Genomic DNA, 23,935 nt, shown 5'->3' on the forward strand with positions numbered 1-23,935 from the left:
CGCGGTGCGACGCTCTAGGCCCCGCGGGACTCGGCAGCGGCGGGGGAGGCGCGCGGCAGGATGGTGAAGCTCACGGCGGAGCTGATCGAGCAGGCGGCTCAGTACACGAACGCCGTGCGGGACCGGGAGCTGGATCTGCGCGGTGAGGCCCCGACCTCGGAGCCGGGCGCCGGGGGCGAGGCGAGGCCTTGCTCGGGGACCGGCCCTGCCCCGGGCGGGGGTGGGGAGAGGTTCGGGCCGGGGTGTGTGTGTGTGTGTGTGTGTGTGTGTGTGTGTGTGTGTGTGTGTGTGTGTGTGTAGGGGGGAAGGGTTCTGCTCAAGGTGTGTGGGGAGAGGTTCAGGCTGTGTGTGTAGGGGTTCGGTGTGTGTGTGTAGGGAGGAGGGGTTTGGGCTGTGTGTGTGTAGGGGGGAGGGGTCCCGCTCTGGGTGTGTGGGGAGAGGTTCGAGCTGTGTGTGTAGGGGTTTGGGGGGTGTGTGTGTAGGGGGGAGGGGTTCCGCTCGGTGTGTGTGTGTGTGTGTGTAGGGGGGAGGGGTTCGGGCTGCGTGTGTGGTGTGTTGGTGGGAGCTTCACTCCGGTTGCACGTGCAGGGTGATGTTATTTGCGGTTTCTAACATTCCTTGTTGAACCTGTTGCTTCCACCCTCTCACCCCCCCCCCCCATACTGACTCCATCTAACCCTGGTCTGATGCTTCCCCCCCAGGGTACAAAATCCCTGTCATTGAGAATCTGGGTGCCACCTTGGATCAGTTCGATGCCATCGATTTCTCTGACAATGAGATCCGCAAGTTGGACGGGTTCCCTCTGCTGAAGAGGCTGAAAACATTACTGATGAATAACAACAGGATATGGTATGGGGCTATGGTGCTGCAGCATGGGATAGCTTTGGGGGTGGGTGTGTGGAAGGAGTCCTGGGGTGCAGCCAGTTTTCAGCGTTGGCTTTTCCTTGTATCATTACAGTGGTGCAATTTACAAATGGCCAATAATTATTTTAACGGAAGAAGGCAGCATGTTGCAATATGGAGCAGCACTGTAGCCTTCTTCATTTTCAGTGTGCTTTACAGGCACTGATCCTCATAACTCCTGGGTCAAGTCAATAAGTATTATCCTCATTTTATGGGCAGGAAAACTAAGGCATAGAGTTTGTGATTTGCTCAAAGCCTCAGATAATCAGTAGCTTTTGTTTACCATTCCTGTGCTCAGACCAGTGAAAAATGTAAATCATGCTCAGGAAGTTTGGGGCATTGGTAAGTGGAGCACAAAATGGATGTGATCGGAGGTAATTTACAGTAGCAAATAAAAATCCAAACTGTTTTACTTGAAACAGGGTGAATGATTCCAAAACCAAGTGAACCCTTGTACATGTATTATATCTAAGGGTTAAAATGTGTATGCATGTTTTTATTATTAAAATTTATTACCAACCTAAATCAGATTTTGATTATTTTTTTAAATATTAATTTTAGTCGGATCGGTGAAGGACTTGAACAGGCCTTACCCAACCTTCAGGAGATCATTCTTACCAATAATAGCATTGTGGAGCTGGTAAGTTACTTATTAAAAAATTGATCAAATCAGTTTGAATTGTGCACATATTTGTATATGATGTTGTTACATGGCTTTTTTGAAAGGTGAATAAAACTACTTTAATGTATTAATCACAGATTATCTTTTCTCAAGAAGATAATTTTTGACATGCAGTGAAACATAAGATGTTACTGGTAGAAGGTTTTTCTAGGAAAGGCATAACACAGTAACAACTTTTATGCTTGCAAATAGTTCTAAAGTGTTTTGCAGGATTGTGTATGGGACTGTGGCCTTCATTAGAATGTACCGTTTGAAGTTGGATATTGTGTTGTTTATTACAAAAAGGTCAGACTTTTCTTTAATTTTCCAGTTTGATTAGGCTCATGCCTCTTTTACACTTTTACGATGTAAAATGGGCATGGAACTTTAAAAGAGAATAGGAAGCTTTCACAAGGGTCACTTCATTGCTTTGCAGTTAAACAGCTCCAGGTCTAAACACACAGACTGAAAGAAGCAAAATCTTGTGAATTAAAAAAACCTGAAACGCTCCTTGTGTAAACTTTTTTTTTCATGGCTGTTCAGGAATCCTGCAATATTTTTTCCTAGTTCCTATGTTAGCATTCACAAGCCTGTAATGCAAACAGTTTTATTATATACCCTCTTTAGGCTAAATTTTGTCCTCAATTATTACACCTGTGCAGCTCCATTAGCATTGCACAGGCATAAATAAGGGCAGATTTTAGTCCTTGGTGTGGGACTTGAGGCAGATTTGAAGTCCTTGATGGCATGATTAGGCCTTGCCTACACTACAAAGTTTTGTGGGCAAAAGTTATGGCACTTTAATTAAAACCGCTGTTCCATGTCCACACTATGCTCCTTGTGTCGGCAGAGTGCATCAGCAGTAGCAGCTCTTGCATCCATACAGAGAGCAGTGCACTGTGGTAGCTGCAGGGTGCTATGGGAAAGATTTGAAATGCCTCCATGGGGCAGGTACAGCGTCACATGTAGGTTTCTCAATCCCATTGTTCCATGGGCATCCTAATAGATTGTCAGCCGCTTTTCAACTGAAATGGGTGTGGGGAGAGTTGTGTGTCTGGGGTGGGGGAGAGAGCAGGCTGACCGACCTGTCCTGAGGCAAGAGAAGGGGAACACCCCACCCCTCCCTGGTCAGCCCCCGGCTCTGCTCCTCACAGCAGTCTCTCCCGAAGCAGCCCACTCTGCCTGCCTGCCTATGGTTTTGTGATTCCGAGTTCTCCCACAGCCTCCTCAGCTGCAGGGGGCAGCATCCTGAGCAGCTCTGTGAGCTGAGGAATGTCAGAGCAGCAGGGCAGTCCATCCCCACAGCAGCAGTCTGCCTGCCGTTGTGTTACTAGTACAGAACAGAAGCATTCCAAGATGGCAGATACTTCCCAGAGCTTTGAAAGGGGAGGAGCGCATGCTGCAGGGCAGCAAAGATCAAAACAGTCAGGGCAGGCATTGTGGGATACTGGTGGAAGCCAGTGATGTGGACAAAACAAACAGCAGTGTCTACACTGAAGCTTTGTTGCTTTAACTTTGTCGCCTCTCGTTGAGGTGGTTTTATTTTGTCGGCAAAACAGAGTTTTGCCACCAAAAGTAGCTTTGTAGTGTGTAACCTCCCTTGTTTTGTTGGCAAAAGGCAGATTTTGCCACCAAATCTCTGTAGCGTAGACAAGGCTTTATCTGCTTAAGCCTTATCTCCATGTGCTATTTATGGCCTAAGACTAAAATTTATTTTACCTCTTCCCTTTCTCCCCACCCCATTATTTTTAAGGTATTTTTATCCTAATGATATTCAGAACATTTAAGAGCAATTATTTCTTGAATGAAGGTTTATGCACCATGAGTACTTGAGATATTGTTAAGTACTTTGTTTATATTTCTAGAAAAAATATTTACAGGTCATTGTAAAAAATTACGCTCTTTCATTTGGCCAACTTAAAAAAAAAAAATAGTTTGAAATGAACATGGTCTTTATCCTTTTTTTATAGTCCGATATCCTTTACAGTACCCCATACTACCAACCATTTTTGCTTACCCGCTATTTATATGAGTGCTTGGATAGGCTAGAGGCTAATGATCTTCCATTACAAGTTTTGGACTCCTGTTAAGTTAGAACAGGGGTAGGCAACCTATGGCACGTGTGCCAAAGGCGGCACGTGAGCTGATTTTCAATGACATTCACACTGCCCCGGTCCTGGCCACCGGTCCAGGGGGCTCTGCATTTTAATTTAATTTTAAATGAAGCTTCTTAAACATTTTAAAAACCTTATTTACTTTACATACAACAATAGTTTAGTTATATATTATAGACTTATAGAAAGAGACTTTCTAAAAACATTAAAATGTATGACTGGCACGCGAAACCTTAAATTAGAGTGAATAAATGAAGACTCGGCACACCTTCTGTGAGGTTCTTACCCACGAAAGCTTATGCTCCCAATACTTCTATTAGTCTTAAAGGTGCCACAGGACCCTCTGTTGCTTTTTACACTTCTGAAAGGTTGCCGACCCCTGAATTAGAACATAAGAACGGCCGCACTGGGTCAGTCCAAAAGTCAATCCAGCCCAGTATCCTGTCTACCGACAGTGGCCAATGCTAGGGGCTTCAGAGGGAATGACCAGAACAGGTAATCATGAAGCGATCCATCCCCGGTCACCCATTCCCAGCTTCTGGCAAACAGAGGCTACGGACACCATCCCTGCCCATCCTGGCTAATAGCCATTGATGGACCTATCCTCCATAAATTTATCTAGTTCTTTTTTGAACCCTATTATAGTCTGTTTTAAGATAACTTATTGTGTTCCCATTATTCAGGGTGAACTGGATCCTTTGGCAACGATTAAATCACTGACTTACCTGAGGTATGGAATCTTAATGTGTATGAACAGATCTTTTTAATGTACAGCTATACTTGCTTTTATAAAAATCTTACATATTATCTTATGCTTACTATTAGCCACTGACTTAGTTCTTTGTTTTGAAGTGGCTGTTTTTTCCATTGGACCAGGCATGTGTTTTAAATGATGAATCAATAAACAAAATGCCCATTAGTCTACAAAAAATACATAGTTTTTAATGAGTGAAATTCTTCAGTTGCCACCAAATCTGTCAAAGTAAATAGGAATTAGCCACTATGTTTATATTAAGTGTGATGTAAGCATACAACCATCTCTATTGTATATTTTACCTTCTCAGAATTAAAGTTTGAGATCTATTGTTTCAAAATACTCTAGATTAAATCTAAATCACATGCTGCTCAGCAGAGGGAATTGCATCAAGCCAGGAGTTCAATAAGAGATCATGAGCTAGAATCGAGGGGGATGGAAAAGTTCAGATTTTTTTTTTTTTGTTCTAGATATATGATCGATTACAGTTGTGTTTGTGTTTTCATTTTGAGAAGTGTTTGAACTTCTGTGCTAAAATCTTCTATAGTAAAATTCACTAAGCTGGTAAACTAGACTCTAAGAACAAATTTTCACTCTGTCCTAGAGATCAAGAGCAGTGTTACTGCATTTATTTAGTGTGCAATCTTAAAGTTTAGCATGCAACTTCTTTAAAAGAAACAGTCTCTTGTATTCAGAATGTCTTTAAAATCTTTCTTTACTTCATAGTATTTTAAGGAACCCTGTAACAAATAAGAAGCATTACAGATTATATGTAATCCACAAAGTCCCACAAATCAGAGTGTTGGATTTCCAGAAAGTGAAACTAAAAGTAAGTGGCATTTTTCCTAGCCTCTGCGTAATTAGGATCTTTGAGTTAGACATTTGTTCTTGTTTTATTTGATTGAAAATTTAATGGTGTTGCAATTTGTGCCCTCCCCCTGACTCACCAATGTTTGTAAGCTACATTTACATCAATATTGGTGTCTAATGAAATACATACTTTGGGGCAGCTTTTACTTTACCAGTTCATTGTTTCAATAGCTTAATTAAATAGCTTAAACCACCAGTGTTTAAGTACAGTTTGGATCTTCTCTGTCCTTTTTAGTGTTCTGAGTACAGCAGCAGATCGTTAGTGAAAGAAATAGGAAATCCTCACACAAACCTCTATTCCATCTGAGGACGAAAAGGTGGGGAAGAACTTCCTCTGGGAAGTGTCTGAGACTGCCATACTCAGAGTTTAAGCCTTTTTCTTATTGTCAAAGTGCTTCTAAATCTAGTGTTGAGACACCAGTCTTCGCTGATCCAAGAAGTCTTCAGTCTATTTATTTTCAAGGAAAGAAGCTATGCAAAATGCACATGATGTTCCTATTGAAATTAACTTTGTGTGTGTGTGTGATATCGCTGTAGGAGCGTCAGGAGGCAGAGAAAATGTTCAAGGGCAAACGGGGTGCACAGCTTGCAAAGGATATTGCCAAGAGAACAAAAACGTAAGATAAAGAGAACCAATTTAAACTGGCATTTGCCTTCAGAAACACCACTTGGGTTTCCCTGTGCAGCAGTAGAGAGTAAATTTGAAATACCATTTGTTAACAGGATGTCTTAATATCTCTGGTAGTGTGTCACCAGATACGCTGGCTCCAAACATCCTAGTCTTGGATGGTGGTGAATACCATTGCTCAGAAACACCTTTTTTTAAAGGTGACTTCTCATTACAGTCTGGGCAGCAGAACTCAGCTGTTCAGCAACATCCAAGTTAATGGCTTAAATCCAATGCATAATCTTCTTAATGCAGGAGTCCTGTTTCTCTTCATGAGCAGATAAAAGGGTGGGAGGTGGGGAAGCTGACCTGCTGGTGTTTCTGAAGGAGGCAGTTCTTCATTGTATCAGTTTGTTAACAAAGATAAGATACTACACTTGATTGAATGCAATACTTCCAAAGTTAAAACTTTGGAAGTTAGAGAAGCAGATGTCATTCATAGGGATGCTAATAATATGCCTTTATTTTTCTTTCAAGTTTCAATCCAGGTGCTGGCTTGCCAACTGACAAAAAGAAAGCTGGGCCCTCCACAGGAGATGTTGAAGCAATTAAGGTAACATTTGTAGGACATGATGTACAGGGAAAACCGAAGTAGGGAAACTGCCTAGGATCAGAAATGTAGTGATGTTAGGTGCCCCCCTTACTGGTAACTGCTTACTCATAACTTTCCAAAGTAACAGAGGAAAAATGTGTTCTGATCACTTATATACTGTACCTTTTATGTTCTGGGTTTCTTGTTGCAGAAATCTGTGACGTTTTATTGGACTTCCTTCTTTGTGTCCTTTTCTTGATCTTAGCGACATCTTGTTCTCAGTTTAGATTTGATCACAGAGTAAGCCAACATACTGTAACTCTCTCTACAGTGCAATTTTAGTTGACTGTTCTTGAAGCAGATGTTTTTTACATATTAATTGCAGCAGCTTGTTAACATGTTGAATGAGTATTGATCAGCTTGTTGGTCTTCCCCTTTTAGAATGCCATAGCAAATGCTACAACTTTGGCTGAAGTGGAGAGACTCAAGGGTTTGTTGCAGTCTGGTCAGATACCCGGCAGAGAACGAAAAACAGGTAATCGTATACTTTTGTTACTTTTCTGTTTTGTCACAGAGTGATTCAGTAATATAAACAGCATGAATCAGAAGCATAACTTTTTAAAACTTTGCCTGGAACTTGACATAATCTCAATCAGTGGGTTGAGGTAGATGGGTTATGTAGTTGGAGATGGTTAAAAAAGAATTGGTGTCATCAATCAGTCTGATTCTATTTCCAAAAAGTTAAAAGGATGTAACAAGGGGGTGGATATTTCATACTGCATAAATCAAGAAAGATAAACTTTTAGACACAGTGAAAGGATGCAGGAATATTAATCCCTTTTAGATGGAACACTTGTGAAGTATAGTTGAATTTGACTAAAATCATTTGTGCAAAATTTGATAACCTCAAATACAGAAGCTTAATTTTCTGGGTCAGTTTGCTGACCATAAAGATGCCAGGTAATGTGACCTTTTTAGACAGTAGAAGACCTAGACTATGGGGAGTTTCTCAGTGGGAATAAAGCAAGCTGCATATCAGACTAGGCAGTGACAAGGTCAGATGTTACCATGGGTATAACTCAAAACTGTGCCGTAAAATAATTGAACCAATAACTGTAGGTGAATGTGAGAATCTTCAAATCATATACCCCATCTGAAAAGTGGGGATAAAGAGATTAGTGTCTGTAAAGTCTTAACAGGTATTAAATAGCTCTGATGTATCCATTTTGTAGGACCCACAGAGGAAGTTGAAGAAGAGATGGAAGAAGACACAGTTCCCAATGGATCTTAAATGGTATCTTCAGGTGATCTGAAGAATGTGTAGTATTGTATCATTGTCTATGAATACATTTCCACGTTGACATAGTGATAAGTTAATAACATTACCCCTTTTACAAAATGTATTTTTGTTACCTGAGGCGCTTTAGAAGTCCTGTTGGTGTGTTTGAAATTTCCATTGTAAATTTTATACTGTACATGAAGTCAAATAAAACACCATTTCCTTTCTCTGCAGGCGTTATTGTGACAATTTATTTTCCGTGGGCCTAAAATGGATTTAATATCCTCGTCTTCCTTGCGTTTCTTCCAGTTGCCTTTTCTTTAACTCACTCTTGATATTTAGTTACTGGTGAAATTTTTATTTTTTTTATTAATGGAGATATCCCATCTCCTAGAACTGGAAGGGACCTTGAAAGGTCATCAAGTCCAGCCCCCTGCCTTCACTAGCAGGACCGGGTACTGATTTTACCCCAGATCCCTGAGTGGCCCCCTCAAGGATTGAACTCACAACCCTGGGTTTAGCAGGCCAATGCTCAAACCACTGAGCTATCCCCCCTGTCTTCATATGATTTAAACTGTCAGTTATTAAAATACGAATATAAATATTGACAGTGCTATACACAACTGTGGGGAAAGCAAAAAATTACACATAAATAAACTGCCCATGGTCTATATTTGGTTAGCTAAAATGTAATTACTGAACTTTGAATTTAGTCAGTTGGCTAACCCTTATTTTCTTTTGAAAAAACGAGGAGTCCTTGTGGCACCTTAGAGCAGGGTTCAGCAACCTTTCAGAAGTGGTGTGCTAAGTCTTCATTTATTCACTCTAATTTCATTTAAGGTTTCGCGTGCCAGTGATACATTAACGTTTTTAGAAAGTCTCTTTCTATAAGTCTGTAATATATAACTAAACTATTGTATGTAAAGTAAATAAAGTTTTTAAAATGTTTAAGAAGCTTCATTTAAAATTAAATTAAAATGCAGAGCCTCCCGGGCCGGTGGCCAGGACCTGGGTAGTGTGAGTGCCACTGAAAATCAGCTCGCATGCCGCCTTTAGCACGCATGTCATAAGTTGCCTACCTCTGCCTTAGAGACTAATAAATTTGTTAGTCTCTAAGGTGCCACAAGGACTCCATTGTTTTTGCTGATACAGACTAACACGGCTGCTACTCTGAAACCTAACAACAACAAAAGTTATGCATCTGTTAACTAGGGCAAGACCTCAGTTTTGTGTTATCCAAAGATCACAGTACCAGCAGCCAATTAGGTCAATGTTTGTTAATTCAGCAGTCATCCTTCTCATCAGCACTCATGCAACTTGGTAATGGGAAGCTGTCTCCCATCTACAAAATTACCCTAGGAGATCTGTGTAACTTCTGTTAGCATAACTGCAGTATGTATAAAATAAACCATTGCAAAGATACTGCAGTGTTAGAGCTCCTAAACCTCTTGCCCCACACTGCCTTTTCAGTCACCATGCTTGAAGCATGCCTTTAAAAGGTCTGAGTCAGCTAGACTTCAAAAGAGTAGTATGCTGAGTGTTGCTGCATAAGCATGCCAGATCACTCATGGTTGCAGGCTCTTCCCCTTGCAAGCCAAACCAATGAAGCAGTAGACTGTCTGTCTGCCTGGGTGTAATGAACTAATGCCATCAAAAAGAAAAACAGGACAGATGTGCCGTGGAGCAGCGTGATTAGGGGCGGGGGGGGGGTGGCCTAGGTAAGAGTGAGCATGTACCAGTGATGCATAACGTTGTTAAAAACACCAATCTGCTGTTCAGAGCTCTGTTGAAGGACAAGTAGTAGAGAGTCCTAAAATGACATGCAGCCGTACAGAAGAGCAGCGGGGGAGCGGACCCAGGAAGCTAGGATGAATGTAGGCAGAGAGTATCTAGAAGCTGCAACTGGGGAACCTATCTGGGAAATGAACAGCGGTCCGCTGTCTGAGAAGATCGGCATCCTGCAGCCAGCACAGGCGCTAAGCGATGAAGAGTAGGGAGACTTGTTCTTAAAAGCTGATGCTAGTGCGAAGGAGGCTTGGAGTGAGGGCTGGGTGTAACCAGTGCCAAATCATGGCTGTCTCAGGCAGCAGAAGGGGTGTAAAAGAGTAGGTCACAAGGGCTGGCAGCTCATGCAATGAGGGATGCACTAGCAAATGCAGAGAGAGGAAGAAATGCTCAGTTCTTCCAGGCCAGTACCAGCTATTGGCAGCCCCTCTTCCTGCAAGTCACAGCCATTGCACACAGGGATGCAGATCTCCCGAAGATCTCCAGGACTGGGCCATGGCTTGAGACAGGGTCTGGGGGCCTCCACCGCCTGCAGCCCCTGGGGCAGCTGCACCCATCACTCCTTCCCCGGGGCGGAGCCTGGGGCAGTAGTGATAGAGCCGGGCTCCTCAGACTCAGAGCACCTCTTCCCTTTGATTGGTCTAGGGATACCCTCGCTCCGCTTCTCGATTGCTTATCATTGGTCTGAACGTCTGACAGCCCGTGCTGATTGGTTTAAGTTTTGGCCTCCCCCCCCTATCGCTTGATTGGCCGCAGCTTCGATCCCTCTTCTTTTGATTGGTCTCTGCCTCGTCTCTTTACTGACCACCGCCCGCTTATCTTTCTTGTAGCGCGATTGGCCAGCAGCAGTAGCAGCGCTGTTTTCTGATTGGGGGAGCCTCTGGCTACGTGTCGCCTAGCTCGAGGACGAGCGCCGGGGGGCGGTGCCGGCTCCCGGAAGTGGCGCTCAGCCGGACTGGCGGAGTGAATCCGGCTCGCGGTGAGGGGAGGCCGCGTCCGCCGCGATGGATCTGGGCGGGGCGGCGCCGGGTCTCGGCAGGCCCGCGCTGGAGGAGGAGGGGATCCAGGCCCTGCAGCAGTCGGGTGAGAGGCCGGGCGGGTCGGGGGCCCCGGGCTGGGGCGGCCGCCCTGGGGCCGGGCTCGGGGGGTAACGCCCGCCCCGACGGGGCCGGGTCAATCGTGAGGGGGGATGGGCGCTGGGGCTAGCGCCGAGCCCGGGGGCGGCCCCCCCCAGCGCGCAGCCTGCCCTGGCCCGTGGGGTGGCGAGGGGCGACAGGCCCCATGCGAGTGTGTGGGGTGACTGGCCCCCGGCAGCGAGTGGGAATCCAGCCCCAGCCTTGGCACCTCCGGCTTGACGCGTCCGTCTCCTCTCTCCCCAGTGGGCTCGCTGCTGGCCAGCTACGGCTGGTACCTCCTCTTCGCCTGCGTCGCCGTCTACCTCCTCGTTCAGAAGTTGGCTGAAAAGAGAGCCCAGAGGAGGAACCGACCCGAGGCAGCTGGGGCGCCGCTTGGTTTGTACATCTCCGTTGCCTCTGGGGTGGTACATTTGCTTGCCCCGGGAGCCTTCCGCTATTTAGATCAGTGGTTCTCAAACTGGGACCGCTGCTTGTGTAGGGAGAGCCCCTGGCAGGCTGGGCCGGTTTGTTTACTTGCCCCGTCCACAGATCCGGACGATCGCAGCTCCCACTGGCCGCAGTTCGCTGCTCCAGGCCAATGGGAGCTGCTGGAGGCGGCGCAGGCCGAGGGACGTACTGGCTGCCGGACCTGTGGACGGGGCAGGTAAACAAACCGGCCTGATCCGCCAGGGGCTTTCCCTAAACAAGTGGTGGCCCCAGTTTGAGAACCACTGATCTAGATCCTTTACAGTGGGTCCTTGTGCGTAATGTCTCGGAAGGCTTCCCAAAATCATGGTTATTGGTAGAATATCAGACCTGTGCAGGGCTTTATTAAACGCCAATATGTAGCAACATTCTTTTTCTAAGGATCTTATGAACTAACACAGATTTGATACCCAGGGCAACTTTTCAGGTGTCAAAGGTGCAGAGCCCTCATTGGCGAGGAGATCAGTGGAGGAAGGCTTAGTGAAAGATCTGGCTTTGAAGACTGGGAAGGCTTTGCCAAAGATGGAGGGTGGCCTGAAAGGAAAAGGGAGAAATAAAGGAAGCAGTGAGGAGAGGTGCTGCAGGAGAGCATAGAGTTTGGGGATAGTGGGTCTTGACTATGATCTTGAAAGCGATGTGTTCTGTATAGTGATGTAGATGATACTGTGGTGCCCAAATACTTCAGGGTTCGTCACTACGGAAGTTGAGCACCTTATAGAATTGACAGAGAAACTGCAAGATGTTTGATATGCTTTGCAAACCCGCCTGATTAGTATTTGCCAGTCACTTCCTTCTTCATATTATCCCTTAGCACCATCCACTTCCTACGTAATATGAGTAAATAGTTGCCTGCTATGTATGCTATCTTATCTCTTGAATTGTGGCTCTAGGTTGTAAATTGTATGCAGTTTTGTATTCCAGGTTTTGTTTAAGTTGGATTCAAGCTGCTGTAAAGCAGGAGGTACACTTATGGTGCTCTGTAAAGAGTAATTGTTTGGCACTGACTCAGGCTGGCACACTGGCAGCATGGAGCCTATTAAACCACCTATTGCCTTTCCGTTGCATGCTGGCTTTCTTTAATATGGATAACTGGATTTCACTGTGCAATGAAACCATACAGGAATCTTTTTTCTAAAAATTGTATTCCATTGTTGCAGGCTGCAATGGAAATACTAAGTCACAGGAAAAAAATTGACATGCAAAACATGCAGTATTCTACCCAACTACTGCTGAAACTTCTCTAGCCAAACAATTGTTTATTCGTGATTTAATACATATTAATATACAACTCATGCATATAAAATGTTAATACAGGGAAGCTTTATAAATAGAAAATGCTGAGTAAAATATCTGAGGGTTTTTGTTTTTCTTGGAAGTCAGCCTTTTCCCCTGTGACACTTACAAAAGGCAGCAGGGAAAGAGGTGGATACAACAGGTGGTCTGTCTCAGGCTGTCTGCTTTCTCCTTGGAGGAAGAGTGTATAATATCTTCATAAATCATGCCTCTGTTGACAGAGCATGTTGGATCTTCCACTTTATTGTTATGATGAGACAAGCAGGAGCAATTGGAAAAGGAATGGGAGGGAGTCTGGACTGGTTTGTTAATGATTCCTAATAGAAAAAGTTCTGTATGTAGATGAAAGTGGATTCTCTGCAAGAGTATGGGCAAATAGTTCTGAAATAATTCTTACCAACCAGTTTCAAACACTAGAATGGCAACTTTAAATTGTTGATGGGTGGGTTAACTTTAATGGGTTAATGATTATTCCAAAAATTCTAAATGGGATCCGCAGTTGGATCAGTATATAAGTTATTGGAAAAGATTAATTACAAAGTAAGCTTCAGCTACAGTTTCTTCCAGAGCAGCTATAAAGCTGTATGGTTACACTTCTGTATCAAGATTCTTTGAAGATGATTGTTTTGCCAACTTTTTTTTCCGTGATCTCATAGAACCTGATGATGTGGTGAGACGGCAGGAAGCTCTGGCAGCAGCTCGCTTCAGGATGCAAGAGGAGTTGAATGAACAAGCTGAAAAATTCAAAGAAAAGCAAAGACAGGTAATGTGAGGGCCAGGAGGACATTTATTTAGCTCTTTAATTTGCAGTCCAGTATTTATTGATACAGAGTAGGTTTATACCTGACCAAATTGTAGAACATATGTGAACTCCTGGATTTCTTCCATATTCTGTTTGGAACAGAAGGCTTGGAAGATTACCCATGGCTTAAGGATCAAATGGTGAAGACTGACAATGTATTCCATTTCTATTACCTCAAAGACTTTTGGCATAAGGAGAACAGTTGTCTTAAGCCCAAATGCCAAAGTGCTTGGTTGAGTTGAAGCTTTGATGATCTTGATCAGTCAAAATTAATAGATCTTGCTAATATGCAGGAAATAAATTCATGCTGGACTATTTCCACTATTTGTTCTACTCCTTCCTGAAGTAACTGACTTAGTTAACACTTTTTTTCTCCTAAAACATACAATAAGAGAAAACTCTCTATAGGCCTGATTCTTTAAAAAGTCAGGCTTGGAGGCAGTGACTGTGATAGTGTGTGCAAACCCGGTTTTTGTGTATGCAAACGGATGCTTACACTGGCTATATTAGGATGCCAGTTAATTACACAATTGCACATGGAATTTGTATGCTCAATAGCAAGCTTAATTTTTCAGGAAATTCTGAGTGCCAGTGCAACTCCGTGAGGCCTTAAAAAGCTGTAGAGTACAACTTGCGCTAGTGAGGAATACATAATTCAATGATGCTGTCTCCTAGGTAACAGCATAGGAAAGCTAATATTCAGAATAGCAGTAAAGAACCTCACTAATCCTAGGTCACTTTATTTTCTGCCTGCAGTCAATAGAGGTGGTAATATTCTTTGTACGTAATCTTCACGTGTCGGAGTCCCTATCAGTGTAGTTTGCTATTAGAAGAAATCCTGGGAGCCAAAGTCTAATAGAAAACTGTGTTCAGGAATAGCTATCTTTGAGGAAATCTAATCCAATGCACTTAGACCGAGTATTTAGACTGAGAGAGCCTTGCTTTCTTTGATTCTGGGCAAATTGATATACCTCTTTTCCTTTCCCTTCCTTAAGAATAAGGAAGTCTAATATGTTAACCATTATCCTGTACTGCCTATTAGATAAATTACTTTAAGAAAGATTCCGGTGGCATTTTCATATGCTGATAATTCTGTCTATTCCATGTGGAAAATATGCTTTATTCTGCTTTTCAACACTTCATTTGAACAATACGTTTTCTTCCACCAAAAGCCTCTGATATTTTAAATGCCTTCATATCCACGTTTTGTAAAGATTTGCTTTCGAGAAGACCTTTTTTTGTATATTCTAAAATCTAGTTAGCTCTTTACTTAGCATTTCATTTTATTCTTTCAAATTGTCTTAGCACATGGAAAAGAGGTGCAGCTGTGATTTAAAGTCCTATTCTTTCCCATCCCTGTGCAGTGTGGTTGGAAAGACTTGGATATTACTACTTTAGCTAAGGCAAGGAAAAGTAGGAATTGTATCAGTTTTGTTTCAGTGTTTGGTTTATGATTTTTTTTCTATGCTAAAATGGCAGCACCTTAGCTATTGGCTTTTTGGGGATTGTTCCAGTTAATTATACAGTCAAACAGTGTTACAAATTCTTTTCCCCCACCCCTCAGCTTGAAGAAGAGAAGAGAAGGCAAAAGATAGCCATATGGGAAAGCATGCAAGAAGGAAAAAGCTATAAAGGAAATCTGAAACTGAACCAGGTAACTTTACTCTTCTTAAACATCACATGTTGCAGCAAATATCTTTAGTTAGATAACTAGCTGAAAACTACAAGTTGACAAGCTCTAAATAATTTTCATTTGTCTGAACAGCAAGAAATAGAATCCGCTGCTTCTGCCTCGTCAACAGTCCCGAAGCCTAAACCTAACAAAAAGCCTTTGCGAGGAGGTAGTAAGTATGAAACCTGGGTGTCTGTCAGTTATGGAAAATGAAATACTTCTTCGCCTATCTAGATGGTTATTTTATATGTGGGTGATTTGTCTCTTTTTGTTGAGACAGAGGGTAAGCTTTGATTCTCGGTATGGAACATGTCTTGTTGGAGGATTCGTCTATTTGAGCACTGTTGTCAATACAAAGTCAGTTCAACTTTTTTGTAGCTATGTTCTGCTAAATGTTATGGGGAAAAATCTCGGGGCCTTTCGTATGTTTCTGTGTGGGGAAACCTGACAGTATTACAGCCCCTTGAGAAAACTTTTTTAGCATGACTCAGAGACACTGTCTCCTGATATCAGAAAATATAGATTCTTATTAACTTTTTTGGGGGGGGAAGGGAGAACTTCTTTTGGTCAGGGTAAATAAAAGGAGCCATGGCATGCCGTCTGGTCTTTTTGTGTGCATCTCCGAGCACTATTTTTTTAGATACTTCTCTTCTGCCATTTGTTTTATTTTACGCAAATGTAAGTGTAATTTTAGTTTAATACCGCATTTCATTTGCCTGACTGCTCAGAAGCCACACTGATTGAGCCATGATATCACTACTATAGATAAAAGCCACACAGCCAGTCTCTTCTTTTCCTCCCCTCCTATATACAATGCACCTACTTTCCCTAATAATAATAATAGCCTAATTTGGGACCAATATTCTAATTGGTATTGTCATTAGTGATTGTCCAGATGGTTCTACCAGTGAATGTACAAATGCAGAAGGAATACACCTTGAGAGTACAGCAGTGAATAAATTACGATAGCTGCACAAAGAACCTGCACAACTTTAATAGGTTTAGTCAATAGTTCATTTTACTATTGAGTTGAAAATCCTACTTGAATGGGAGATTAACTGCCATCAATGCCAAACACGTTGTATGTTGTTTATCATCAGCATACTCTAGTAGTCTGTTACCGTGGAATGCCTAGCATTAAAACTGTTCTGAACAGGAAATGAGAGAATAACAAAGAATGGGCCACAGCTAAGTTAAGAAATTTCATAAAATCAGTTGGCTCCTTCAGTCCTTTCCCTACTGCCACCTGTCCTAGCTTCCCAGGCCAAACCCATGCTTAAATTACAGATTATGGAATTAGATGGCTATATTCTGCTCGTGAGGTAAACAAGGGTCAGTTGAAGAATCCTGCTGGCTGTTCTAGTTGCTGAATAAAATTCTGAAAATAGAGCTTTTAGTTGTCCAGTGAACAAGATAACTTCTGTAATGATGGGGAAAGTAGTGGAGGTTTGAACGGAATAGGTTGATATTGAAAACTGCTCAGTCAGTATAGCAGAGAGTAGTAATCTGCCTGCTGATCATGTGTGGACAAAATAATTAGACCAGAGACATTTGCAAGCCTGTATCTTTCTTTCCCAAGTGTACCTTTGTAAAAGGTAACTGGATCTGGTATTTATCACCTTAGGAAATCCAACTAAAATGCAGTGTCTATGTCTGGTTTATCTTATGAAACGGGAAAAGTACATATAAAAACAAAATTGTCAAACCCATGGGGATAAGAGGCATGCCCTTCTCTAACACCAGTAGCAATACTACTTCTTTGCTTCTGTCAGAAGTTTACTTTAAACAGGTTACAGAGTTTAACCTCGCAGCAAAAAAAATGAAGTTTAATGCTCTGCAATAATGAATGAGCAGTGCTACCTCTGTGATGCAGACTTTATGTACAGTGTTATCACTGCAAACTACACTTCTCACTTGTGCATTTTGGAAGCCCTGTGAATCTTCTGTCACTTAATTTCTCTGTTGGAGTGAGCCAGACTTGTGAAATATGAATGCTGTATTGTGATATGTAACCTTCTAAAATCGCCAAACTTCAGTTATTGATGACATGGACTGTAGGATTGTGTTACAAAATAAATCCTCTAACTCTCAATTGTCCATGTTTTTAGTATCCCTCCTCTGTCGTTGCAGGTTATAATCCTTTGTCTGGAGAAGGTGGTGGAACCTGTGCTTGGAGACCAGGTCGCAGAGGCGGCCCATCTTCAAGTGGATGAGGCTAACCTTACTGGTGTTTAACGACACTAGCAGGTCTAATCTGACCCACTATTCAACTGCCTGCAGCTTGCATGTCACAGTGACTCTTTGGGGGCTTGGTTTAATACAGGTGTGGACTTAGAAACAAATGTACATGACACACAGATTTTAATGTGACCGCTAAAAGCCCTGACACACTATCACACACAGGAAAATGGTTTATCCTTTTTTAACAGACTGAAGATTATACAGGGAGCAGAATGTCAATCAACAGTTGTCTTTCGCTTTATCTAGAGAAGAAGCATGGTCTATGGCTAAAGCACGTGACTCAGTCATGAAGTCTGGCTTCTATGCCTGGCTGTTCAGCGGACTGCCTGTGTGACCCGAGGCAAGTTCCTTAATGGTCCGTGCCTCGGTTTACCTCTGTAAAATAGGGATGCATACCTTCCTCACGGGGCGGTGCTGTGCGTCTTAATTCATTAATGTTCATAAAGTGCTTTGAGATCTTTGGCCAGAAGGTGCTATAAGAGACCAAAGTACTATCACTAGTATAGGTAATCTAATTTTACAAAACTCTCAGTGGGCACCTACAACTCCAGTAGAACTGGAGTTTCAAAAAACCTGGGTGAGCTACAATAACCTACTATTGTAGTGGGGAGCACAAAGGCATATGGGTGACAGAGACCTGTAAGAATAGGGCTTGCCTGTATGATATTTCCATTCCTGGGGGCACTTCAAAAAGTCTGACTTAATGTTTCTGTTGGTTACTAAGTGCTAAATCTTTCAGTGGGCGACTTCGGGCATGTCTCCAAGGGCTCAGATGTCATGGGTTTAGTACAAAATTCCAGTTATTATAGATGAGTCTCTGTGACAAGCTGCAGTGAATGATGTTGTCCTTATAAATGGTAAACAAACCAGTGAGGATCACTGATACTAGACAGTAGATGGGGGTTTCTTTCTATATCTTTTTTATTTCAACAGCTTTGTAAAACGAAACACTGTAAATATTGAATATCCTTAGAAATAAATTGTAAACTTAGTATTTGCAATACTGTGGTTTTTACAGCATCTTTTTACATAGGAGGTACCTGTTCTAGTTCAATAGATGTGTCTAAAGCAAGATACTTCCTGAATTGTGTGGCTATATTTTTTGACTACTAATTCTGCTTTAATGCTTGGCCTGTCATTTTGATCGCACCTCTCATGGATTTTTTTTTTAACCCTTTTAATTTTAATTGGGGGCTATTTCAATGCCAAATGTCCGTTTTCTAATAAATAAATAGCATTCAGGCTGAGACCAAATTGGGGAAAATATCAGGCTAAAAACTAACCGCTTCAGAAAGTTACAAATGATGGAAAATGGGGTAAAACAGATCCTCGGCAATTGAATCTTGTCCAGCCATTACAATTGGAGAGCTTCTGCTGAAAAACATATGGCAAGGGCCTTGTGCTTTCAAATGGTTGGAGAAGGTCAGTAGCTCTTTCCAGGCTGTAGTCAATGATCTCTGGCTTTTTGGGCTGGTGGAAATATCTCAGGCTGGTTAACTTGAAAACTAAAAGGTCTTCAAATAGAAGAACAATAATTTATTACTTCTGTTGCTCTGATCTTGCAGTGGGATCCATTCACAGTGACCCCTGTGCTGATGACATCAGTGGGAACCTGCATGAGTCTAGTAGGTCCCCAGGCAGGATCAGGTCCTTCATCTGGAGGCCACTAGAGTAATTTACTGTACCATCTTGCTTCTCTCCACCAGAGGCACTGCAGAAATCTTCCATCATGGGGTGATGGCCTGGCTGTCTTCCATGCTGAATAGCTCAGCTGGATACAGAAGCCCGTTCTGTACCCTGCTGTCGGTCTATGCTGTGTGCTGGTTACGGAACATCTGTGCTGAAAAGAGTCTACAGTTTGCAAATGAGTTTAATTCCAGCCTGTGTAAATTCTACATGCTCTAAACAGTAAATGAAGAAAGAGTGTAGGCTCTTCATCTTTTTTTTGGCATATATTCAGTTGTCGGTGGACACAGTGTTGAGCCAAAGACAGCTGATTTATAAGTGTCCCACCCTCTTCAGTACTTTGTCAGAGAACTGAGCGGCTTTGGCTCGTCCTTCTTTGTGTTTCTTGCAAGATAAAGCATGAGAAGTTCCCATCAAAGGCATATGGCAAGTAGCCACACTTCTCTGATCTCTTTATTTTGAGTTAGTATGTACAGTGACCTATTTCACTAAACTAGCTTAAAGCCCCTTGCAAAATTGTGCTTCTAAACACACACTTGAAGACCCTTCACTGCTATTTCTGCTTATTTGTATGGATATTCCATTTGATGAGTTCACAAATCTTTATAGCGACTACCCCCTACAGCTTATGTTCCCAACTTTCAACCACTGACCATAAATGCAATATTCCGGCAACGTGTCATTTAATCTTGTGAGCTTTAAAGTTCCCTAGTCAGGAACTGGAAGAGTGAAGGATCTCCCAGTGTTAGTCTGCTCCCATTACATGTGTCGTTTTGATTTTAGCTTGTAAAGGATGTATCTAAATGCATACAGAATGTGCAATGAGAAGGCTGTTAATATACTATCACAACCATCTTTTCATTTCCTGGCCTCTGTGTGCTTAGATTCATACCGTCAAACGTCCCTTAGTATGTGTGTGACATGTACTGTAGTGTGAGGCATTTCACTTCTTGGGGTTTTTCATTTTTGAATAAAGCAAAGGAAAGTGGGAGGCCAGGAAAAAACTCCATTAGTAGATTTTGAAGATCACCCATCACGGGAGCAAACAGGGTGACAGGGCTGCCTTCAGACCCCCATGGTTGAGCATGAGTGAGTTTTCACTAAGTCTGGGTTTACTGGGTAGCAGCGCGTGTTCACACTGGCATACTATCTTCACCATAGAAAGCAACATTTAATTTTGAATGAAAGGTGCAAAATGCCCCAAACTACCTAAAGAGGCAGAATCAAAGGGGGGTGGGGGAGTAGGGAGGCTTCCTTTGCACTCACCTTGTTCTCAGACTCCTGTTTGTTTTGTTTTTGTTTAAAGGTAGCTTTTTTTCCTTAAAAGATCTTTACTGAGTTAAATGGTTCTTTATTAGCTGCGCACTGCTCCCTCACTGTGTCAGGACCCCATTCAGGGCAGGCAGTGGGAATGTGCGTTTCACTGAGCTCCCTGATCATTGGAGCTAGGTGAATGATTGTGTTTTGGGATTGGGCAGAGAAGATTTGCTTCCATGTCTCCTCCCTTCCAGCCGAGTGCCTTAATTGCCAAGCTAATGGGGAGCTCACTGGCACAATGAAGATTTATGTGTTTATATAAAATGGAACAGTTTCAACAGGAGTGACTGAGAGTAGCCCACCCTAGAATACCCCTGAGCCCAGTGGTTAGGATGCTCACAGGAAAGCTGAGTTCAAGTCCCCTCTCCAGAGTGGGGATTCAACCCTGATTTTCCTACATCCTAGCAAATGCACCATTGGTTAAAAGGGGAAAAGTACCCTCTCACTCGAAAAACTTTTTTGCCCAGTCAAAACTAATCAGATCAAATTCACAAGCAGTTTTCATGGGTGACCAGAACTAGTCTTTTCTGACAAACAATACACGTTTTGCCCAGCCCTACTAGTAATGTTAATTTTTGTTCCTTCTTTAGCAACTGAGATGCCCACTGAGCATGGAGGGAGTTTATTTAGTTGCTGGTAACTTTAAAAACCAAAAAAAACACCTTAATCCTCAGGTCTGTGAAACGTGCCAAATTTGAGTGCTCTTGAATCAGTCATTTTTGAGTTAATAGCGAGCGAGTTAAAAATCCTCCTCCCTCCCCGCCCGCCCACTTTATATTTGTTTTTGTTTTTGGCTTGCAGTTACTCAAACAGTTGGAAACTTTTTCCCTCAGACATCTAAAAAGCAGATTAATTCTGGATTGAAAGCAAATATGGAAAGTTTTAGCCCAGAGGGAGAATTATCCAGAACTACAAGTGGGGTTATAACATAACTGTGGAGTGCTATGCTCCTATTGAAGACAATGTCAAAATTTCAACAAACTGCAATGCTACAGGATCATTCCCTAAATTCATTGGCTTCAGCAAACACACCAGTGTTCTCAGGCTTAAACGCTTATAGCTTAATGACTGTTGTGATTGCACTGTTGTGCATTTACTGGAGATATTTCACTGGCAGAGATTATACTGTAAAACATTAAAACTGACACTTATTTTGCTAGAACAATACAGAGTTTCCAGTCAACACAAATACTGTTTTAACCTCCAAGTATAAGACACCCTTGGGGTAGAATTTCAAAGGCATAAAGGAGTTAAGTTTGCGCCTTTGAAAATCTCTTTCCAAGGTGTTAGGTGCCGTAGAAATATAGCTAGACTTGAAAGAGAGCAGTTTTGACTAAACTTTCATTGGGAAGGGTTCTCAGGCCCAGGATGGAATTGCTGGTCAAAACAGGACAAAGACACCCATTCCAGAGCAGCCGAGCCATTAGGGCATGATGGGGAGACCCAGCTTCAAGTCTCTGATATACCAGGGACTTGAACGTGGTTTGCCCACTACCCATCTGAGTGCCCTAACCCCCAGGCTATTGGTTGCTCTCCCACAGGGGGCTGGTTTGTTTTGGGTTCTTTGCAGAACTATTTGAATGGTCTTGGTTTCACTCCACATTATAATGGAATGCAATGCAGAATTTTGCGTAACTGAATTCTTGTTTTCCAGCCAGCCCTCCACATAAGTAGCCTGCCTCTTGCAGTAAAACAAGTTCCGCCGTGTTTTCTAGAGTTTTGTCCAGTCTAATTTTGAAGTTCTCGCTGAGGTGAGGCTTTCAGTGCTTCCCTTGGTAGATTAGTCTATGGCAGGGGGAGGCAACCTATGGCACACATGCCCGAAGGTGGCATGCGAGCTGATTTTCGGTGGCACTCACACTGCCTGGGTCCTGGCCACCGGTCTGGGGGGCTCTGCATTTTAATTTAATTTTAAATGAAGCTCCTTAAACATTTTAAAAACCTTATTTACTTTACAAACAACAATAGTTGAGTTATTTATTATAGACTTAGAGAAAGAGACCTTCTAAAAACATTAAAATGTATGACTGGCACGTGAAACCTTAAATTAGAGTGAATAAATGAAGACTCGGCACACCACTTCTGAAAGGTTGCCAACCCCTGGTCTATGGTCTAGTTGATTTTAACCTTAGCCAGTTTTCTGTGATACTCATCCTTTTCTTAGGAAGAGAACGTCTAGCACTAGTTGGAGCTCATAGTGAAGGGGGTAGCCAGGGGTCAGAAGGAGGGGGAAAGTACTCTATTAAGTTTCACTGAAAGCTAAGCTTCGTGCTCTCATGATCTCTGAATACTGCTCATGGGGGACTTGCAGAGCTTTACAATGGATGAAATCTTCCCCTGTGCAGAAGTTCTGCACAAGGCCTAAGCAAGGTTTAAGTGGGACCTAATTAGTAGTACATACCCATAGAAGCCCTGCACCAGGTTTATGTCTACACTGCAGCAGGAAGTGAGCCTCCCAGCGTGGGTAGAAAAACTTGTGTTAGCTGGTCTCAAGCAAAGCACTTAAATAGCAGTGCGGATGATGTGGCTTGAGCAGCAGCTAGGGCTCCCAGGCCCACGCGACCCCCAGATCTGAGCTCAGGTGTCTAGCGTGAGTCTGAGTCAGAGCTGTAATGTCCACACGGCTCATTTTAGCCGGCTAGCTCAAGCCCTGCTAATGTGAGTCTGTCTACCCAGTCTGGGAAGCTCGCTCTCAGCTGCAGTGTAGACGTCCTATGTAGGAGGACTTCACCTAATACAATAGTTCCTCTATTTCCCTGCATGTTTTATTAGCAATGAAATGTGTAACAGTGTTGACTTTTAAATCATCGCTACGCTTTTTAGTCCACGCCCCCTGGAGCTTAATGAGGCATGTCCCACCTTGGTTGTTTCCGGCTGGCTGCACATGATGGCATCATAGAAGATTAGGGTTGGAAGAGACCTCAGGAGGTCATTTAGTCCAACCCCTGCTCAAAGCAGGACCAATCCCCAACTAAATCATCCCAGCCAGGACTTTGTCAAGCCGGGCCTTAAAAACCTCTAAGGAAGGAGATTCCACCATCTCCCTAGGTAACCCATTCCAGTGCTTCACCACTCTCCTAGTGAAATAGTTTTTCCTAATAGCCAACCTAGACCTCCCCCACTGCAACTTGAGACCATTACTTCTTGTTCTGTCATCGCTGAGAACGGCCGAGCTCCATCCTCTTTGGAACCCCCATTCAGGTAGTTGAAGGATGCTATCAAATCCCCCCTCACTCTCTTCTTTTCTGCAGAGTAAATAAGCCCAGTTCCCTCAGCCTCTCCTCATAAGTCATGTGCCCCAGCCCCTTAATCATTTTCGTTGCCCTCCACTGGACTCTCTCCAATTGTCCATATCCTTTCTGTAGTGGGAGGCCCAAAATTTGATGCAGTACTCCAGATGTGATCTGACCAATGCTGAATAGAGGAGAATAATCACTTCCCTCGATCTGCTGGCAATGCTCCTACTAATGCAGCCCAATATACCGTTAGCCTTCTTGGCAACAAGGACACACTTCTGACTCATATTCAGCTTCTCATCCACTGTAATCCCCAGGTCCTTTTCTGCAGACCTGCTGCTTAGCCAGTCGGTCCCCCCATCAGTTGGCATTCCATTGACTGGTGAAGATGTTGGCTTTGTCTATGTTAGGAAGTAGCTCTTTCCTGCAGTCGGTTTAGCTGAGGCAGTGCTGTGTGCAGTTTGTCCTTATCTGCACTTACCACAGTCAGCACCAGTACTGGCGAACAGATCACTGATAAGC

The 23,935-nt window shown here is 43.0% G+C and overlaps 2 protein-coding genes across 3 annotated transcripts; both read left to right on the forward strand.

Moving 5' to 3' along the window:
* SNRPA1 (small nuclear ribonucleoprotein polypeptide A') lies at window positions 1–8,007 on the forward strand. The gene is made up of 9 exons (XM_054042669.1): window positions 1–142; window positions 702–849; window positions 1,465–1,543; window positions 4,362–4,408; window positions 5,159–5,261; window positions 5,840–5,919; window positions 6,447–6,522; window positions 6,943–7,036; window positions 7,734–8,007. Exons 1-9 carry the CDS (start codon window positions 61–63, stop codon window positions 7,790–7,792), a joined length of 768 nt encoding a protein of 255 aa, XP_053898644.1. The 5' UTR covers window positions 1–60; the 3' UTR covers window positions 7,793–8,007.
* A 2,489-nt stretch (window positions 8,008–10,496) lies between these two features.
* On the forward strand, window positions 10,497–18,166 carry SELENOS (selenoprotein S). Of its 2 annotated transcripts, none has more exons than XM_054042250.1 (6): window positions 10,497–10,648; window positions 10,945–11,076; window positions 13,116–13,222; window positions 14,826–14,915; window positions 15,027–15,105; window positions 17,064–18,166. In XM_054042250.1, exons 1-6 carry the CDS (start codon window positions 10,570–10,572, stop codon window positions 17,144–17,146), a joined length of 570 nt encoding a protein of 189 aa, XP_053898225.1. In that variant the 5' UTR covers window positions 10,497–10,569; the 3' UTR covers window positions 17,147–18,166. The 2 variants fall into 2 exon arrangements, with proteins under 2 accessions (XP_053898225.1, XP_053898226.1); XM_054042251.1 differs by having other exon boundaries at window positions 15,027–15,102.
* Window positions 18,167–23,935: the final 5,769 nt, after the last annotated feature.

This window comes from Malaclemys terrapin, chromosome 10 (assembly GCF_027887155.1).
Source record: "Malaclemys terrapin pileata isolate rMalTer1 chromosome 10, rMalTer1.hap1, whole genome shotgun sequence".
NCBI classification, from domain to species: Eukaryota; Metazoa; Chordata; order Testudines; family Emydidae; genus Malaclemys; species Malaclemys terrapin.

Excerpts from the sequence above, each read along its gene's own strand:
- SNRPA1 (XM_054042669.1), top strand. The coding sequence starts at position 61 with ATGGTGAAGCTCACGGCGGAGCTGATCGAGCAGGCGGCTCAGTACACG. Across the intron at positions 143-701 it reads CCGGGAGCTGGATCTGCGCG|GGTACAAAATCCCTGTCATT; the intron begins GTGAGGCCCCGA and ends CTTCCCCCCCAG. Across the intron at positions 4,409-5,158 it reads AAATCACTGACTTACCTGAG|TATTTTAAGGAACCCTGTAA; the intron begins GTATGGAATCTT and ends TTTACTTCATAG.
- SELENOS (XM_054042250.1), top strand. The coding sequence starts at position 10,570 with ATGGATCTGGGCGGGGCGGCGCCGGGTCTCGGCAGGCCCGCGCTGGAG. Across the intron at positions 11,077-13,115 it reads GGCAGCTGGGGCGCCGCTTG|AACCTGATGATGTGGTGAGA; the intron begins GTTTGTACATCT and ends GTGATCTCATAG. Across the intron at positions 13,223-14,825 it reads TCAAAGAAAAGCAAAGACAG|CTTGAAGAAGAGAAGAGAAG; the intron begins GTAATGTGAGGG and ends CCCACCCCTCAG.